The 20520-nt window shown below is 40.5% G+C and overlaps 2 protein-coding genes across 5 annotated transcripts in view; one reads left to right on the top strand and one right to left on the bottom strand.

Annotated features, from left to right (window-relative positions):
• The window catches only part of LOC106132197 (long-chain-fatty-acid--CoA ligase 4), a 46408-nt gene extending 34852 nt beyond the window's left edge, over window positions 1-11556 (top strand). For all 4 annotated transcript variants that reach the window (XM_060947102.1, XM_060947104.1, XM_060947107.1 and 1 more), the window contains 7 exons: window positions 445-588; window positions 1478-1656; window positions 2511-2610; window positions 3050-3203; window positions 5221-5351; window positions 6153-6297; window positions 7415-11556. In XM_060947102.1, coding sequence (XP_060803085.1) covers window positions 445-588; window positions 1478-1656; window positions 2511-2610; window positions 3050-3203; window positions 5221-5351; window positions 6153-6297; window positions 7415-7569 — 1008 coding nt within the window. In that variant the 3' untranslated portion in view covers window positions 7570-11556. The remainder of the gene's footprint in view (window positions 1-444; window positions 589-1477; window positions 1657-2510; window positions 2611-3049; window positions 3204-5220; window positions 5352-6152; window positions 6298-7414) is intronic.
• Window positions 11557-12620: 1064 nt separating this feature from the next.
• LOC106132196 (transcription elongation factor SPT5) lies at window positions 12621-19998 on the bottom strand. The gene is made up of 4 exons (XM_060945353.1): window positions 19670-19998; window positions 19513-19591; window positions 18809-18940; window positions 12621-15624 (listed from the first exon to the last, which is right to left on the bottom strand). The coding sequence occupies exons 1-4, from the start codon at window positions 19888-19890 to the stop codon at window positions 12811-12813; spliced, it is 3246 nt and encodes a 1081-aa protein (XP_060801336.1). The 5' UTR covers window positions 19891-19998; the 3' UTR covers window positions 12621-12810.
• Between the last annotated feature and the right edge of the window lie 522 nt (window positions 19999-20520).

The raw sequence follows: 20520 nt of genomic DNA, 5'->3' as shown, positions 1-20520 counted from the left end.
TCCATCTCTTCCCCATGGATGTCGTAAAAGTCCATGGATGTCATAAAATTAACCTAAATTAAAAAAACAAACGTTTTATGCAGTTTTTCCGGACTCACTGTCACTTTTTAACCCTAGTGAAACATTTCTGTATTCTACATGTGCAATTTATTTAAGAAATTGTCTAATTTAAAGAGCCGTAAAATAAATTTTATTGTTATTGATTAACTACACATACCTTGAAAAATCAATTTTCAAGGTAGTTAATCAACTCTCTGAAAATAATAAACAGCAGTTGAAATGAATTATTAAATTAAAAATGAAAAAAAAAAAAAACAGATTTTTAAATTACTAATTGGTATAAAAAAATCACTGTCGCGTATTTAAATTTTTTGAATCCTTCCTTAGTTTTTTATTACTTACTTGAGATTTTTGAACGGAACATAAAAATTAAAACAATTCCAGCTAATAATGGACCGCATCAGCAAGGGCATAACGGACAAAGTGTCCCGCAGCGGCGCGTTCGCGAGCGCCTTCTTCAAGTGGGCGTACGCGTACAAGCAGGGCTGGATGCGGCGCGGGTACGACACGCCTGTTCTCAACATCATCGTGAGTTCATTTTTATATATTAATTTTTATTATATTTTTTTATTTTTATTATATTAACTATGTATTCAAATTAGGAAAAATTATCCGATTCGCAGACCTACTCAATACGCTCACAAAATTCGAGTTCGGTTTTCAAGTTTCGGAGGAGTACGGGAACGAACATTGTGACTCGAGAATTTTGTATATAAGATATAAGAATTCTTTGCCCAAATACTTTAAAAGGTTGTAATACTACCGTTGCATCATTGGTGTAAATTAATAAATAAATAAATATTGGACAATTTAAAATGTATATTTAATTAATGTTTAGATCTTTGTGGTCTTGTGGCGACCAAGTCACAAAAACATAAATCATGCAACGTTATCAGTCAAAAACAGCGTAAAGTCTAAATCGCGCAAGCAAAGATTTCACGCATTCGAGCTGTATACAACTTCCGACACAACATCGTGTGTCGCGCGGTTCCCCAGGCGTCACACCAGCCTCAGGAAGCTCTTCCCTTTGGTGGCGGTCGAGCCGAAACATCGCTCCCGCTACAGTCCAATTACTCTTAAACGTGTGCCTTGTAATTTCCGGCACCTATTGAAAAAAAGAATAGGACCACTCCATTTCTTTCCCATGGATGTGGTAAAAGGCGACTAAGGGATAATAGGGCTTGGGAATAATTTTATAGGCGATGGGCTAGCAACCTGTGACTATTTGAATCGCAATTCTATCATTGGGCCTAACTGAGCGTGGCCTGTTGGTCTTACAAGACTGCTGGCTCTGTTACCCCGAGAGGGATATAGACGTGATTATATGGATGGATTATTCTTGACAATCTCTCATTTGTCTTACCTGCGACGTTTTGCTAAGGCTCTAGTTAGCTAATGCCTTGCCGTTGGTTGGCAGGTGTTCAACAAGATCCGCGGGCTGCTGGGCGGGCGCATGCGGCTGATGCTGGTGGGCGGCGCGCCGCTGTCGCCCGACACGCACGCGCAGGTGCGCATCTGCCTGTGCTGCGACGTCGTCACCGGCTACGGCCTGACAGAGACCACCTCCTGCGCGACCGTCATGGACGCGCACGACAGGTGGGTGCCGCTGCGGCTGCCTGTGCTGCCACGTCGTCACCGGCTACGGCCTGACAGAGACCACCTCCTGCGCGACCGTCATGGACGCGCACGACAGGTGGGTGCCGCTGCGGCTGCCTGTGCTGCCACGTCGTCACCGGCTACGGCCTGACAGAGACCACCTCCTGCGCGACCGTCATGGACGCGCACGACAGGTGGGTGCCGCTGCGGCTGCCTGTGCTGCCACGTCGTCACCGGCTACGGCCTGACAGAGACCACCTCCTGCGCGACCGTCATGGACGCGCACGACAGGTGGGTGCCGCTGCGGCTGCCTGTGCTGCCACGTCGTCACCGGCTACGGCCTGACAGAGACCACCTCCTGCGCGACCGTCATGGACGCGCACGACAGGTGGGTGCCGCTGCGGCTGCCTGTGCTGCCACGTCGTCACCGGCTACGGCCTGACAGAGACCACCTCCTGCGCGACCGTCATGGACGCGCACGACAGGTGGGTGCCGCTGCGGCTGCCTGTGCTGCCACGTCGTCACCGGCTACGGCCTGATGGAGACTACGACCACAATATCTTCTTTTGTATATTTAGAAAGAAGTTGGATTCCCGCGAAGACAATGTTAGCATTAATGTCACACTTGCTATGCTTACGTGGCCCACGCGCAAAAGATTTGTTTCGCAAAATGTCCAATGTAAAATTTCTTATTCGAGAATGTGTTTTACAATTACATTTGATTTTATAAGTTTCTCAAATTTTATTCTTAGTCTCCGGCGCGACATTTCGCGAAAGAAATCTTTTGCGCACGAGCCGCGTGCGTTACAATAATACCTTGTGGAATATTAACAAGAATGTGTGTGTGTGCGCAGGTCTACGGGCCGAGTGGGGGCCCCCACCACGGGCACGGACATAAAGCTGGTGAACTGGGAGGAGGGCAACTACCGCGTCACCAACAAGCCGTTCCCGCAGGTAACTTGATGTTTGTACAACAAAACTGATTTCTCTCTCGGCTCAACTGTTCAGAACCAAAACGCACGTATATGTATTGGTACTCTTGGTCTGATTCCGGGCTTTAGAGTGGAGCCCTGGGTGCGGTTTTGGTCATAAGCGATTTCGATCTGACCTTCGCAAACTTTGCAGGGTAACCTTATCAATATACATGTCTTTCATGCGCATGGAAATTTCAGTCAAAATGTAGGTACTTTAGATTTGAACTATCAGCATTCACCAATCGCTCAACTTGTATGTAAAACTAGTCCAAATAGATAGATAGATAGATAATTCATTTATTTGATTTGCAAATAAATGTCTTTATTCCATCAAATATCCATCAAATATTTTTTAAATCATCTCTCATTTCTTTAACCTGCGACGGTTTCACTAAAACGCCACACCAACAAATTGACAGGGTGAAATAGTGATCGGCGGGGACTCAGTGGCTGAAGGCTACTACCGCAACCCGGAGAAGACGCGCGAGGAGTTCGTGGACAGCGACGGCCGGCGCTGGTTCCGCTCCGGGGACATCGGGGAGCTGCACCACGACGGCTGCATCAAGATCATCGGTCAGTCGCATACATACATACATCATAATAAGTACCTGGTTGACCGAGCTTTGCTCGGTTTTTTGTTTTTGATAGAACGATTTTTTTGTAAATTATATTTAGTAGGTTTTTTTGAAATGATTCATCACTGTGTGAAGTTTGAGAAACACCTGTGGGACAAGCAGAGATCTGATTATTTTCATGAAGGTTTTCTAGAAATGAGTTCGCTATGCACGAATTTTGCGAAACCTGACCTGTTTGTATTTGATGACGATTTTCTTTAAGGTGTTCTTGAGGCGAGTCGCGGCTTCGTGAAGTTAGATTGTTTAACAGCGTTCTTTTTCAAGATCTTTTAGGCATTTTTAAGTAAACTCGTGAGTTCAAAAGACACATTTGTCAATAGTTCAAGTAAACAATTGATTTTCTTGGTCTAACCTCAAATCAAATACTTCTTCTTTGTTTTCCGTGCAAGAAATACGAGGAATTTCGCCATCAATTGAGAAGTAAAACAACCATATAGACAGGGATAGCGAATGCATCCGATAGCAAACTTATCTATAAGAAGTACGACAAACGCCATCTATAGATGAGTAGAAAAACTACTATTGACACGGACGGCCAGTTGCTATCAAATATGAACACGTTCGTCAATCAAAAGCTTCAGAAAATAACCTAGGAAAATCCCAAAGAAATAATAGCATCGCTGAAAGACAAAATAGCGGTATTTATGAACGGATTAATTTCTAGCATCAGAAAGCTCCATCTAGTATCGAGTAGAAAGAGTTTTTCACTTTTATACCCAGTGTGGCCCTCATCGGTCACGACGTTATAGATGGCGCTAATATAGTTTCTTAAAACGCGGTTTTTAAAATGTTTATATATCTTGGGAACCGAGCTTTTCTCGAACCTAGGACCTTGATAAATCGATTCCTTGAGCCGCCCCTAATCTGTAACTTTCATGAAAATCGTTGGAGCCATTTCCGAGATCCTGATTATATACATATATACAAGAATAGCTCGTTTAAATATATTAGATTAGATAATATTTCTTTATCCATCTCTTTCCCATGGATTTCGTAAAAGGCGACTAAGGGATAGGCTTACAAACTTGGGATTCTTTTTTAGGCGATGGGTTAACAACCTGTCACTATTTGAATCTCAATTCTATCATTAAGCCAAATAGCTAAACGTGGCCATTCAGCCTTTTCAAGACTGGTGGCTCTATCTACTTCGCAAGGGATATAGACGTGACCATTATGTATGTATGTACATATATTTATTTATTTGCTCGCTTCGCTGTTACATTTTACAAGTAACACATGTTTTCCTTTGCGGCATGCAAAAAATATTTGTAAGACGCTGTATGCAGTGATAGATGAAAGCTGAAGAGTTTGTTTGTTTGAACGCACTAATCTCAAGAATTAGTGGTTCGAATTGAAAAAATCTTTTTGCGTTGAATAGACCAGTTATCTAGGAAGGCTTTAGGCTATATAATATCGCGCTGCAACTATAAGTAGCAAAGAAATAATGGAATATGTGACAAAACGGGGAAAATTATTCATCCTTGAGGGCTTCAATGATGCCCAAAATAACTATTCCACGCGGACGAAGTCGCGGGCGCAGCTAGTCTATAATATAAAAATGAATCGCTAAATGTGTTGGTAAGCGCATAAATCAAGAACGCCTGGACCAATTTGGCCAATTTTTTTTTAAATATTCATCGAAGCTCAAGGATGGTTTTTACGGCGAAAAAATACCAAATAATTGCCTGAAAAATCTTAAAAACAGTCCTTTTCTTTATCCCATACAAACGTTTTCTAACTAATACGTACAGTCTAAGCAATGTGGGTCTAATAGATAGGAACAAAAAACTGTCATATTACAAATCTTTTTGACAGAACGAAGTCTGTCGGGTCCGCTAGTTAAAAATAAAATTTAAGGCGATGCTGCGTGCGACAGAAACACTTGTTTCTACCAAAACTCTCTACTTTGTAATATAAAGTCATAATAATTAAATGTAACGTGCATTTGTTTGCAGACCGCAAGAAGGACCTGGTGAAACTGCAGGCCGGCGAGTACGTGTCGCTCGGCAAGGTGGAGGCGGAGCTGAAGACGTGCCCCATCGTCGAGAACATCTGCGTCTACGGCGACAGCTCCAAGACTTACACGGTAATTTTTGTTGCTGTCCCAAAGTGCGGATATAATTTAAACTTTATTAGATACAAATACGACACATTACTGTCTGATAGTGTCCCCAGCAAAGGTTGCTCAGGTGAGACTGTAGTCGCTTTGTGTAAAATTTTATTTTACATAATCTACTCGTAGGTCAAAGACGTACCACGGACTCATCTCCAGAGAATTCTACCATAGCATAATAATTGGTGTGTACCGCTCTGTATAATTACGCGATATTCTTTATAAGATTTAAAAACAATAATTTTAAACTTTATACTTACAAATACAAACAAACATACCTATAATCACGTCTACGTCAAACAAAGAGCGAACAGTCTTGAAAAGACTGATGGGCCGCGTGACCAGAACAATATGTACATATGCATGCATTTCTCTTACCTGCGACGTGTTTACTAAAACACCTGCAGAACCTCTATTATTTAGTTCCTTTATTGTTTTGCCGGTTGACTGTAAGAGATCCCTTCATGGGATAAATCCGCCATTGCAAGTGATTTGTTTATTTTATAACTTACTATTTTCTTCTTACTGTGTAAATTTCTATGCAATAAAATAATAATAAATCTTTATTTCATGCGGCATATTGGCACATACAATTTGTTAGTGAACAGTGAAGCTTAAGAATCTAATGTTAGTACATACAATTACACGTAACTAATAAATTGGGCTTGAACAAATTGTCCGTGACTACATGCAGACCACAGCAGTGGTTGATAAATAATAAAGATATTACAAACAAACAAACCTCTTGTTCAAGTTAGCGTTTCTCCTCGGCAGGTGGCGCTAGTAGTCCCCAATCCAGCGCACCTGGCGGAACTAGCGCGGCGCGCGGGGCTGCCCGACGCGGAGTTCGAGGCGCTGTGCCACAACACCGCCATGGAGAAGGCCGTGGTCAAGGAGCTGGCCGACCACGCCAAGAAATGTCAGTACGCAGTGCACGCATTATATACGAATACTAGCGACCCGCCCCGGCTTCGCACGGGTGCTAAATTATAAATGTTACATACATACATACATAAAATCACGCCTCTTTCCCAGAGGGGTAGGCAGAGACTACCTCTTTCCACTTGCCACGATCCCTGCATACTTTCTTTGCTTCATCCACATTCATAACTCTCATTATAAATGTTATTATACATAAAAACCTTCCTCTTGAATCACTCTACCTGTTACAAAAAATCGCATCAAAATCCGTTGCGTAATTTTAAAGATTTAAGCTTACAGACAAACAGATTAAAATAGCGACTTTGTTTTATACTATGCAGTGATATGTCACGGCTTCATCCCTTGCGGGGTACACGGAGGCAATAGTCTTGAAAAGACTGAATGGCCATGTTCAGCTGTTTGGCTTGATGATAGAATTGAGATTCAAATAGTGACAGATTGTGCTAGCCTATCGCCTAAAAGAACAATCCCAAGTTTATTTATAAGCCTATCCCTTAGTCGCCTTTTACGATCCATGGGGAAGAGATGGAGTGGTCCTATTCTTTATTTTTATTGGTGCCGGGAACCACACGACTCCAATACAAATAAAAGTGTTAAACATACTTTGCCACCTGAGGTGTGGGAAACTTTTTTTGTGGAATATAAAGTTATTCAAAAAAAGCACGGTTTTATAATGAAATAGAGATTCAAATAGTGACAGGTTGCTAGCCTAAAAGAGGAATCCCAAGTTACAGCTGAACGTCGCCTTTCAGTCTTCTGAAAACTGTTGGCTCTGTCTACCCTGCAACTGCATAACTTTATTATGGAATTAAGATTCAAATAGTGACAGCTTCGTAAGCCTTAAACCCCAATCGCCTTTTACGACATTCATGGGAAAGATATGGAGTATCATGAAGTTGACATTTTAAAAGTGACAGCTTCGTAAGCCTTCTACATACATACATACATACATATGGTCACGTCTATATCCCTTGCGGGGTAGACAGAGCCAACAGTCTTGAAAAGACTGAATGGCCACGTAATAGCTGAACGTGGTCATATTCTAATGTGTGTATAAATAAATAAATAACGATTGTAATTATAAATGTTGCCAGGCGGGCTGGAACGGTTCGAAGTGCCGGCCGCCGTGAAGCTGTGCACCGAGGTGTGGTCGCCGGACATGGGGCTCGTCACCGCCGCCTTCAAGATCAAGCGGAAAGACATACAGGAGCGGTACAAGGACGACATCAAACGCATGTACGCCTCGTGAGTTGTAGTGTAGATGTTTGTATAGCACATCACACACCGCGGCGGCAGTCAGTGCGCGCGCGGGCCGCTGGGGGCGCTAGTGCGGCGTGCAGTCTAATGTCACTGTCAAATTGATGGTTGTTTTTTTTTTGTTTTGAGTCGAAAATGTATGAAAAATTTTATGTTTTTGGGCGGGCTGATGATTACATTTGTTTTTGTGATTTAACGCCGTGGGTCATTTGAGTTTCTTGCTTAATTTATTTAATAATATAGCAATAATAATTATTTTAGAATTTAGGTTTTGGCAAATGTAAATACACGCATTAATCAATGAATGTGACTTTTTTAGCGTATAATTTTTCTTATCGAATTATGGATTATATAAACAATTAATGTTAACAAACGAACAAACTTAGCTACAATTATCAATAGCGCCATCTAGTGAGCACAAAATCGTTAGCCCTCATTATTGAAGTGTGTAAATTTATTGTTATTATAATAGATGTAATTCTCTATTATTGTCGCGGCGTCACTCCCCAGCGGTAACAACGCACCCATACCCAGTAAAAATGTTATCAGTGTTGTCGAACTATCGATAGTTTGATTATCTATAGCTAAAACCTCCAATCATCTGTAACGTCGCCAGTATAAAACTATGACGACAATTAGACTATTGTCACTTTCAAAATATTGATTTGCAATATTATCATAATTTATCGATAATAACGTTTGTCTGATGACTATTAAGTCCTCACATTGTAATACTATCGATAGTTTATGGAAATGCTCGATAGTTGACTATCGAGCGGCAGCACTGTTGTCATACAACATCGATTTGATATTACTATATTTAGGGTACGATTGTATGGCGAAAAACTGAAAAATTATGTTAATACTATTTATATTCGATTGGCAGGACGCCAATTTGTATATAAGCGATTATTATCCTTATAAATTTAATTGTTCCTTGGGGAAAGTTGTTTATAATTATTATGGAGCCTACTATGCAGTACCATTCATTTTACAAATTTAACAATCACGATGTACCGTTCAAAGTCGTGTTACATTTCGCGTTTTCTACAAATGTTTAATTTAAAAGGTATGATTAAGCGCGCAATGTAAAACGAAACTTAATTGCGGTCACCAGAGCCAAAGTCATACTGAACCCATTTACACATAGTGAAATTAGAATATGAGATTATAATACAAATGATACTTATAATTATCGACAATTCTTCGATGTAATTGAATATAATTTTAAACCTATCTGCATATAATGCAATAATAATAGCATATTATGTGTAACTAGCGATTTACTTAGAAGTAAGTATGTATATTTTGTCGTCTATTTTCGTAAATGCAAGAATTTAATAATAATTAATCTAATTATTTGTTGTATATGGGATTAGTGTGTCTTTGATTTTATTTGTTATGTTTATTTAGAAAGCTAACGCACTTATGTTTAAGTACAGCCAATGTCAAGTGTTATTTAAAAAAAAAGCAAAACTAACCCTAGTATTTACTCTTAAAAATAAAAATAAAAGTGTATTTACACTTAAAAATAAAAATATTCATACTCATGTTTTCATGAAATTATTCAAACTCAGTGACATAGATATTGGCTGTACATTGCCTGCTAGTCAGGTCAAATTGTCGATAGCTCACGTTTCAAAACAGAAATGTATGCGATCCGCGTGCGTGTTGCGTTAAATCCGCAGTATCAATAAAAAGCACTTGGAAATCCAAATTTGACACTGTTCTAGTACTAATTGTTTTTAAATGCAGTCTAAATTAGGGAAAATTTATGTGATGAGGGTATAGTGATAATTTTTACACCACCAGATTGCGCTGAAAGTTGAGATTGAGGCTGGCAATGTTTGAATTTAACCATCAATCTAATGATATAACTTGGTGCTGGTATGTGGGGTGTGTTCACGAACTGTGACAACGCATAACGTCATCGGAACGATTAAAACGAATAAAGATGAGACATATTGCCCTATAAAATTAAATGAAATAGACTGACTGACGTTTAAAAAGACCCTCTTCAAAGTACAGTTCAGTGACAAATTAGCATGTCCAGTGTCACATAGAACTTGTAAATTTAATTATGCCAAATTGATTATCCGCGTCGTTGAGTCGTCTGTACATATTTATTTGTGTCTAATTGTATTAGTTATAATGTGAAATTGTGCGTGAGCGACGGATGGTTGATGTAAAAAAGTACAGCGGGATATATATACAATATATATATAGAATTTTGTCGATTAAATCGTTTAGATTTCATTATATGTATGTATAATGTACGTAGAATTCATTAATTTAATAGATCTGAAGAATGGTTTCGATTGAATAAATGCCGAGTAACTGGGTCGTGCGCTAGCGCATCTGTAGATATTCTGGCCTAGTGACTAGTCTCGACTGTAGCTTATCTGCCTGTCTATTTATCAGTTTCTATCATATTAGGAAAGCCCTTAAACAACTGTCGACTAGGGCTTTAAAATGTAGTACTAATTGAGAAGAAAATTGCGTGCGTTTTTGGCACGTATTTCTCATATATCTGTACGATAAGTACTTATTGCTATTTTGCATTACTGAGCATGTATATAGACAGATAGAGCAATAGATGTCTGTCCCACGGAACGAGCCTTTATTAGACCGTGCGCAGATTGTCATTATGTTTAAAAAATATTATCAATTAAATGGAAACTTGTCCAATTTTTGTCTCATTCTAATATAATATTCGTAGATACTTAAAAATTTAATTTATGCCTTCATTATTTAGTATACAATTTTTCTTGTCCGAGAGTTGTTTTGAGATTTCAATAATGACATTCTGCGCGTGTTATTTCCTTGTACAATTTGTTTAAACTAAAAGACAGTTCCTTGGCGTGGACGAAATAAAGCTATTTTAGACTAAGTTTATTGTTTTAGTACTTAGGGGGTGGGGTCGCGTGTGCGTCACATTAAAGTATAATAATTTCGCAATAATTTTAATTCGTCACCGATTTCTTAGTGTCGCAATGAATGCATAATCGATAACTAAATTTATTTATTTAGGAAAGCCGTGGCTGCCTTTATAAGGTAGTAACGAATATTCACAAAAATAAATTGAACTATAACATATATTGTAATAAGGTTCGGAAACAATTATTGTTGAATATACCGCCTTATAAAGGAATGAAAGAATGAAAATGCTGTTCAGGCTTCCACAAGTAGATGTTTAGTTCCTGAGGCGAAGAAATTGTTGATTAGTTTTATTTTGAGAATCGCGATTATGTTGATATCCTACTGTGCGACTAGTCAAGAGATACTTCGAACTTTCCAGCATTTTATTATTACTCCGCGCATTTCGCAGAGCATTTACTTCTTATACATTTTCCTTCCGTATAATATATTATACGACTTATTTGAAACGTCGCAGATAGTTCTGAACATTGTATGAGATATCTTGCAGGTAATAAATGGCAGATTGAAGAACGACTACCACATAAATATGGCCAACTTTCAAATACAATCATACCAATCAATCATATCATCAATATTAAACAAAGCTCATGGTAACATATTACCATGAGCTTTGTTTAATATTGTCGCTAGCTTCTATCGTGAATTGTATATTATTCCACAAAGTGCCCTTTGCGAAAGGTCAAGGAACTTATACCCTACAAATTAAAATCATATCTTCGTTGAAAATCCGCCAGGGGGCGCTTTATAGAATTTAAGAAGCAAGCAAAACAATTACGTGCTGTTGATATCACATACTATGTTGGTGATCAATATCTGCTCGGGTTATTCCCGCTGTATTCCATATACAATGCATGTTGTAGCAACATATTTTTCGATATAACCCTTTTGAAGTTATCGAAAGTAATTGTGACAGTTAAGTTGTTAGTAGGAGTTATTTGCTCATTATGTCAATGTACTCTGTTTGAAAATGAAATTCTTCATTATTAAACCGAAAACCATTTTTGTATTATTTATTCAATAAATGTTAATAAAATCATTATTCAATGTTTTATTTTGATATGTTTTTACCTCCTAGTTTTTAGGTAAAGAAGAGTTAACAGCGTAATGCTGTTATGTGGTTTCTAAAACCATGAATATTGAAATGCAAGGAAATTATTTTTTTTCTGTCAATTTCGTGCACAGAGGATAATCAAAAATTTCCTACATAAACTTTCATGCTGGCCAGTTGCTTCTCTGCAGATTGTAGAAGTCAAGGACAAGGTCAAATTAACTTAGGATTCTTCTTTTAGGCGATGTGCTAGTAACCTGTCACTATTTTAATGTCAATTCTATCGTCCAGCCAAAAAGTGATAATACTTTATACTTTTGCATACAAATAAAGTATGCAAAAATACATTATTTCCAACTTTTACTGTGGTGCGTAAAACAAAACACTCATTATGGGTAAGTATTTATAAGTACAACTATTTAACTATACATATAAGTTAAACCACATGATGGAAACTATTTATAATTACTTAAAAATCCATCTGATAACTTACCGAATGTAAAAAAAAAAAAATTCTTATTTACTGTCCGTTCCCGCCACTTCAGCTTTCATAAGAATGAAATGAAATTTCATATGAAATGTAATGAATCAGAAGTGGCGAGAAGACAGGAATAGGGCGTCCTTAAATTTAATAAAAAAACGAATTATTTATTTATTTAAATTTTGATTGTCAAACAACCTTCGAAATATTTAAAGGTTGCAAGAAATTGTTACCATGTGCTAAAAGCACACAAAAATACGTTTTTAATGCAATAAAACCATAAAATTTGAAAAATACTTTTTACCTTCCAAATACTTTATTTCTTTCCCATTCAAACAATTGTATACGTTTTTTTTGTAAAAAAAAGTTGGCAACCCTAGTCTTGAGTGAGAAAGTATGGAGAGAGCACAGGGTAGGGTAGGTATATACGATATATATTTTGCTTTAGACATTTATTTGTTGGACTTTAGGAGGAAGAGATGCGGCTGGTCATATTCTACTTTACTGAACATACAAGACCTTCTATTTAAAATTTATTTATTTAAGTATGATAATTTTTAATGAAACAAGTCTTGTACGTTATAATATTTATATTTATTTAAACAAGATCAAACATTAGAATAATTATAGGTTCGCTTAGCACATTATAAACTACACGATTTATCGACATTCCTATACCTATGGGTAATTTTTTTTTTCTATGGAACCAACATCGCCTGCAAGGGTTTGGTGTAATGATATCTCGCAAAGCGCTCGCGACAGGTTTAGGCAGTGCTGGTCTTGCAGAGGTGGCGCAGCTGCATGATCTTGATGTCGTCGGTGCCGAACTTGACGACGCCCTCCTGGTTCTCGATGGAGATGAGCTGGCCCACGGCCTCGCGGTCCTCGCCCGCGATGACCTTGACGCGGTCGCCGCTGGCCGGCACCACGGGCTCCAGCTGGTCGGCCAGCAGCGTCACCACGCGGTCCTCGCGCGGCACGAACACGGAGCACATGCCGCCGCTCAGGCCGCGCACCACGCCCGCCTGCCCCGCCAGCGCCGCGTCCTCGTGCGAGGCGCGGATGCGCACCTCCACCTCCGTGGTGTGCCAGTCCGGCGCCGGCGCGGCGTCCGGCGCCGGCGTGCCGGGCTGGTACGGGCTGCGCGGCGAGTAGCCCACGGGGCTGGGCGTGCCCAGGTAGCCCGACTGGTAGCCCGACGGCGACGGCGACGGCTGGTACGGGCTGTAGGTGTGGTCGGAGCCGTACATGGTGCCCGGCGTCTGCGGCGTGAAGGGCCCGGCGCGCGCGTAGGGCGGCGGCGCGTCGTCCAGCGCGAACTCGAAGTCGCGCGCCGGCGTGGCGGCCGCGGCCGGGTCCCAGGCGCCGTGCGCCGGCGTGCGGCTGCCGTCGTGCGACGGCGTGGCCGAGCCGTAGTGCGGCGTGCGGTTGCCCACGTCGTAGATGGGCGTCTGCGAGCCGTGCATGGGCGTCTTGATGCCCGTGTCGCGGTACGTGGGCGTGTGCGCGCCCAGCGCCGGCGTGCGCGCGGGCGTGCGCGAGTAGCTGGAGGCTCCCCCGCCCCCCGCCGCCCCCGCGCCGCCGCCCGCGCCCGCGATGTGGCTGCGGTCCACGGAGATGGTCTGGCACGTGGAGTGCAGCTCCACGCGCGCGGTGCTGCCGGTGGCGTCCTTGACGATGCCCACGTTGCCCTTGTAGGGCCCGCCCGTGATCTTGATGGTGAGGCCGATGAACTCGCGGTCGCGGCCCACGCCGCGCTCGCCGCGCCCCCGCCCCCCGCCGCCCCCGCGCCCCGACGGGTGCATGGGCGAGTGGATGCGCGGCGACATGAAGCCCAGCGACAGGTTGTTGTTGGTCGCGTTGTTCTTGTTCCCGCCGGCGAGCTGCAGGTGGCGCGTCTTGCACACGAAGATGCCGCCGTTGTCGAGGTACATCCGCGACTGCAGGAATGCGAAGTTCCTGTACAGATGCTTGATCTCTCCGTTGCGGCCGGCGTGCGGTCCGTCTATCACTTTCACTATGTCTCTCTTTTGGATCGTGTTCTGTTCGGAGTCCAGAGCCATCGTGAAGCGATTCTCGCGGCGTTTTTGTAAAGCTTGAGGTTTGCACTCGATAACTTTGCCCTGCATGCCGAGAACGTGGAAATTTTCCTTTTCGAGTCTGACTATAACCCCGACGGTTTGAGGATCGAGTTGGACCATGTCGCCCCACTGGAACTGACCGAGGGAATCCACGCCGGTGGCCATATCCGAGCAGAGTTGTAAGTCTCTTGGCAAGACCTCCAATTCATGCATAGTGAGATCGGAAACCAACACTACGCGGTGTGGTTCCACTCGCACGATCAATCCTGTATCACCCTCATATCGTCCGGCCAAAACCTTAACGTGATCACCCTGTTTGAAGTACTTCCTCAGCTCGTTAGGTTTGAATATCAATGGATCTTTGAGAGCGTCGTGTTTGGGCATCACGGTGATCATGGAGCCGTCAATCGCGATGATCCTCGCTTGCAAGTTGGCGAGATCTCCTGAGCACACCTCAACATTATCACCCATAGAGAACGAGTGCAGGCTAGTCGGATCGTCTTTGGCGGGCGCTGCTAACTCTATGTCAATGCCTTCAGGTTGTTCCTCAAACCGTTCCAATTCCGTCAGCGTGGGCTTAACGCCTTCAGCCAAAATGGCTGACATTGTAAAGTTCTTGTAAAGGAAACCTTTACGCGAATATCGGTTACCTTCGAAAATTAAAAAGTCACCATCGGAAGTAACTTCGCCTCCAATCGCTCGGATAGCTTCCGGATCGAACGGTTTCGCAGTGGGGCGTCGCTTCTTCTTGCGCTTGGCCGCTTCGCTCTCGCTCTGAACCGTCCTCAGGGCCCCTCTCAGCCGAGTGTAATCAATCCTAGGTAACAATTTCAAATGCACTTGATTCTGTGCCAGATCAACATAGTCCACTTGGGCAATGTCATCTTTGTACAACCCTCGCTTAAGCCTCACCCACTGTTTAGGTTTCAACCCAGACTGTTCTTTGACAACCCTGAGCACATCTGTCATCTCCTTAATTGGAACCATGTCCTGCTTCCAAATGCCCATGCGCAAAGTGCCTACATTATTAATTATATTTTTAACGTGAGTTTGTTTGTACGCCTCTATGTAAATATACCCTTTAACGCCCTCCGGAGCCACTACAGACTTGATCTGGAAAGGTTCATCTGAATATTGGTACGCGATGAATTTCCTCATGAGAAGTAAAACTGTCGCTTTTTCCTCACCAATGCGGCACTTCACCATCCATAGATTCGGGTCTTTTATGCCGGGTAGGAGCGTCTGTTGGGTGATTTCGTCGGACATTTCTTCGCCACCTTCCCCGAAGTGTCTCATCGCCGCTGATTCATCAGCGTACTTGTTCCTCAAGTACTCTTCAATTTCCTCCTCTTTCTGCGAGTCCCAGAGGTTGGTGCCGCGGCGCCGGCCCTCGATCTCGCGGGCGGTGGGCCCCACCTCGTCCACCTCGTTGCCCACGATGCCCATCTCCTGGGCGCCCTCCTCCCATTCGTCGTCTTCGTCGACCTCATCGTCAACCTATAAAGTGTTAAAAAAAATTAAATGATTTAAAAATTTATAAGATGATAGACAATAATGAAGTGAAATAACTTTTTGTTATAAAATTTTAGATGGATTGGGCTGATGGAGGTGATTGGATTGGATTGGAATTATTTATTTATATACCACTCCAAACAGATTACAAACAAAAAACAACAAAAGGCATACTTCAAATGGAAGGTATATAGGTTTCTTTAGAGTGGCAAGGGTCTTAATACATACAACATAAAATCACGCCTCTTTCCCGGAGGGGTAGGCAGAGACTACCTCTTTCCACTTGCCACGATCCCTGCATACTTCCTTTGCTTCATCCACATTCATAACTCTCTTCATGCAAGCTCGGCGGTTTCGGGTACTTTTGACCTGACCCTTTACCAGGACGTCCTTAATTTGATCAAGATATGTTCGTCTAGGTCTTCCCACTCCGAGGGTCTTAATGTTTGTTTGTTATAATTATCTTATTTTATAGTTTGTGTAGGTATAAAGATATCTATTTAGTTTGACCACGCTTAAAGTTCTTTGTCAGACCCAATGGTTGACAGGTAGATAATGCTTCTAGCATTAAGCCCGCCAATGGCGCTATTTATTTCATAAATCCAATGTGTTATATCAATATGATTGTTGAGGAAAGATAATGAGATTCAACAAAAAAAATTCACATATCGATTTTATTTTATAAAAAAATAACATAATTAACAAAAATGTTTAACAAAACGCACTATCCAAAAAGTCTTTATCGCTTATATACTAAAACATAAGATTCTGAATAAATTTATGACTTCAGTCACAATCACACATTCACTTCACAAAAAAAATCACATTCTCACGTTTAATCAAATTATCTATTATAGCAAAATCATTTTTCGATCTTGTTTAAGATTTTAAGTTTTTTTCTATTATTTCATTTTTTATTGTCACATCTTGCTCATTTGGGTTAGGTGTATTATTATTTACTTGTACTGGGCCTTCGCATATTGAAGTCTCATTTCTTATAGATTTTGGTTCAAGTTTTACAGGTATTGTTTTATGTATTTTAGACAGTTTTTCTTCATTAACATGATTTGATTCTTTTTTTATTGATACTTGATTTTCTAATGGTACTATGCCATTATTTACTGGTGTGGGATTATTTTGATTTAATTCTGACTCAGACTCTTGTTTTACAGGTATGTTGCTTTTAACTGGAACATTTTCACTTGGTAAAAGATCATTTTGTCTTGACATTGCATCATTAAGATTTGATTGTGGTTCATCTTTCACAGGTAAGTTGTGTGTAGTTTCTTTGTTTTTGAATTGTTCCACTTCATCATCACTAATCACTATTTCTTCAACTGCATTTTGTTCTATGCAAATGACGTCTTCTGCACTTTGGTTAGATCTAATTCCACTGGTACTAGGAAACACATTATTGATATCACTACTTGAAGCACCCTGACTTGTGGCACCTGCTGGGTACTGCCACGAACTCCTGTTGTGATGATTCTGATAATGCATGAGAAATATCCGATCTATTTCAGCCATCATATTTAACCGGTTATGTCTTTCCAACCGTTTGAGTTTAATAGCCAATAGCTTCCCGTAGAGGTCGCACTCGTCCTCCTCAAAATGTTTCCGATTGTCCAAATCATTCTTGAAATTGCCGAATATTTCGTCGATTTTATTACTTATTTCAGAATCGTTTTTCCGTTTTCGTGGGTTAGACGTTTTTGCTGGCATGTAAGAGTCTAGTTCTTTTGATGTTGGGAACAGTTTATCGTCACATTGATCAGGCAGATCTGTCGCTTCTGATGATGATGATGTCTCATTTTCTTCTGTAGGACTCTGGAACGAAAAAATACTATTGAATGTGCAGTCACCACCAGTTTTCTGGTAGGATAATCAGTGGAAGACTTAGTCCTGCAGTGGCAGTAATAGGCTGTTTAAAAATAAATAAAAAGTTTTTAGAAAAAAATGTTAAGTTATGTTATTTAAAACTTTAATTCCAATAATCATTTTATAAGGGAAAAATCGTGAACTCCGCGCAACGCGTATCTATTGACAAATTGGGACTTAAAATAGGATTTCAACTTTATCAACAAAGTTTAAGGATATATACAAAAAAAAACTTACCATAAACAAGGCCCCACAATCTTAGCAATAAGACAAGCGATGCGCAGTTTTCAAGATTTAGGAGAAATAAATAATTTATACTTACTAATTAAGAAGTCTTCATTCACCAAGTTAGCAGATTCATTTCTTCAATAATTGTTCAAGCACTATTTTCTCGAAAGCAGAGACTACATTTCCCGACAATACTTCTTAATTATCCACTTTTATGCCATTACCAACAATAATTTGCAATGCAAGAATTGCATAGTAATTCCATTAGAGTACTATCCCGAAATGTTTAACAAGTTTTACAGCAGGAAAAAACGGCAACAGGTTTGGCAGTAAGAAAGAGTCACATGCCTTTATTCAAACATTAGGTCAAAACGTGTAAGCAAATAGAAACGCGTAGGGCGAAGTTCACGTGGAAAATAAAGTTATTAGCAAAAGCCCTTTTTCAGTTGTGTACAAAATTACAAAATACAAATACAATTTTTTTGGAATTTTTGACAACTTCAATTTTATAACATACTGATAAACCATTATCTTAATTCAATCATCTTCTTTGTTCTTCAACTTTTTAATTAATGTGGGCATAGCTGCTGACAAAAGCTTTAGCTTCAACTAACAGAGCAATATTTGTTTGTTTGTTTGCAATAATTGCACAGAAATTTATACAGCAACAAGAAATAGTTATAAAAGAAACAAATCACTTCCAATGGATATTATTTTTTTCATTCATACATATCTAAGGGCCAACAGTCTTGAAGAGACTGATAGGCCATGTTCTGCTGTTAAGCTTTATGATAGAATTGAGATTCAAATAGCGACAGGTTGCTAGCCCATCGCCTAAAATAAGAATCCGACGTTTATAAGCCTATCCCTTAGTCGCCTCTTACGACATCCATTGGAAATGAGATGTATATTATTGATGCTTTATATTCTTCAACAGTACTTAAAAGAGATGATTCATTTAGGACTTGTAAACTTTTGATGGACATATGAATTTCTCTTTGAATTAACTAAATGAATTTATCACTATATTGTTCTAAAAACACAAAATCTGAGCGAAACTAACCTCCGCTTCATCGATGATGAACCCTCCAAATCGGTTGTCCTTCTTACGCTTTTTGCGGCGTCTCTCCTCCTCCTCATCTTCATCATACTCCTCGGAGTCTACCAGATCATCTCCCTCCGGCTCTTGCTCATCCTACAAACAATAATGTATACCATAAAAACAAAGTACATAAGCATATTAATATGAATCACGGGTCTAAGGTTAATAAGAAACTATTTCTACATACATACATGAAATCATGTATATCCCATCCCTTGCGGTGTAAAGCCACGTTTGAATACAGAGTTTATAAGCCATTCCCTTTGTTGCCTTTTATGACATCATGAGAGATGGAGTGGTTCTATTCTTTTTAAATTCCGGGAACCACATGGCACTTAATTTGTATATGAATTGAAATGATTGTGCTGTTACCACAAATAAAGGTTTATGAAGGGATGACTATTGCATTAAAGATCTAACCTAAGTTAGCTTACTTTTCAAGCTAAAGTTTCAGTGAATGGGAGGCCTAAAATAAAGGTATAATATTCCAGTTTGCCCTAATGCCATCTTGATTTAGGTATATATTATTTATTTATATATTATTTATTATAGCATTTATTACCATCTAATAAAAATGCTAAGTTTTCATTTCCTAGCAATATAATAAATAGACAGATAACCTTTATGTGACTGGAAAAGAACTGTGGAAAATGTTTCTTTCTCACCTCAACTTCCTCATCGCCAGAAGCCTCTTTGGCCTCGTCGTCTCTATTGCGGCTGCCATCAGAACCAGCCGAGCGACTCCTAGAACAATTCCATTAATTTATTCTCATAGCTAATTGATGCCACATAAACAAGTAAACACACAGGCGGTGATTATACCTGCTTCTTGAGCGTGACCGCGACCGAGATCTGGAAGGACTCCGTGAGGGGCTCCTCGAGGGACTACGGCTTCCAGACCGTGAACGGGAACGCGAGACACGGGAGCCACGGGAACTCGAACGAGACCGATTTGACGCTGCACTTCTGCGGGACCGATTGGATGCTACACTACCAGCGTCAGAGGCATTGCCAGAAAAATTACTTCCTTCCGAGTCGGACATCGTCAATCGCGTTTAATTAGACACGTTTATCCATCTAGAAACTCTTATTTCAATTAAAATTATCTTACAAATACGAGACCCAACCAGCCAAGCAACACAGAATAAAAATAAAACAAATGTCAATAAGAGTCATAGACTATACACAAAGAACACTGACGTGTAATAGAATTGTACCGCGAAAAAGTTTCGTACGTTAGATAGTATAACCGTCTATCGACCAAACTTCGTGCCACTTCAAACCACGACTTTGGTAGAAATGAATTGGCAACGAAAGTAAGTCCGGTGAAAGCCAAGAAAGAAAAAAAAAAGAAAAAAAAAAAAAATGACAGCTAGGTTTTTTGGCCCCTATTTCATTTTGAACATCTTTCTTATTTTTAGCTTTTACCGGCAGCTTCGCCTGCATGAATTTAGCGCCACTTATAGAAGAATACACAATCCCACAGAAACAATTTTTTTTTTATCCCATCAAAAACTTTCTGTAAAGAACTAGCAAACTCGATAGAGCTGCTAGTTTATTTCTTAAATAAGTAATAAAATCTAGACAAAGTCGTTCGTTCGTCGAAAGACAAGCGCTCAACTTGGCGGGGGCATTGCAGGGCCCAAAGATAATACACAAGTAGTTCAAAGTAT

The sequence above is a fragment of the Amyelois transitella genome, chromosome 2 (genome assembly GCF_032362555.1).
Source record: "Amyelois transitella isolate CPQ chromosome 2, ilAmyTran1.1, whole genome shotgun sequence".
Lineage (NCBI taxonomy): Eukaryota > Metazoa > Arthropoda > Insecta > Lepidoptera > Pyralidae > Amyelois > Amyelois transitella.
This window is presented reverse-complemented; position numbering and strand designations above follow the sequence as displayed.

Coding starts and splice junctions, on each gene's coding strand:
- LOC106132196 (XM_060945353.1), bottom strand. CDS start 19,890: ATGTCCGACTCGGAAGGAAGTAATTTTTCTGGCAATGCCTCTGACGCT. Junction 19,592..19,669: donor CGGTCACGCTCAAGAAGCAG/GTATAATCACCG, acceptor GAATTGTTCTAG/GAGTCGCTCGGCTGGTTCTG. Junction 18,941..19,512: donor CTGGCGATGAGGAAGTTGAG/GTGAGAAAGAAA, acceptor TATTGTTTGTAG/GATGAGCAAGAGCCGGAGGG.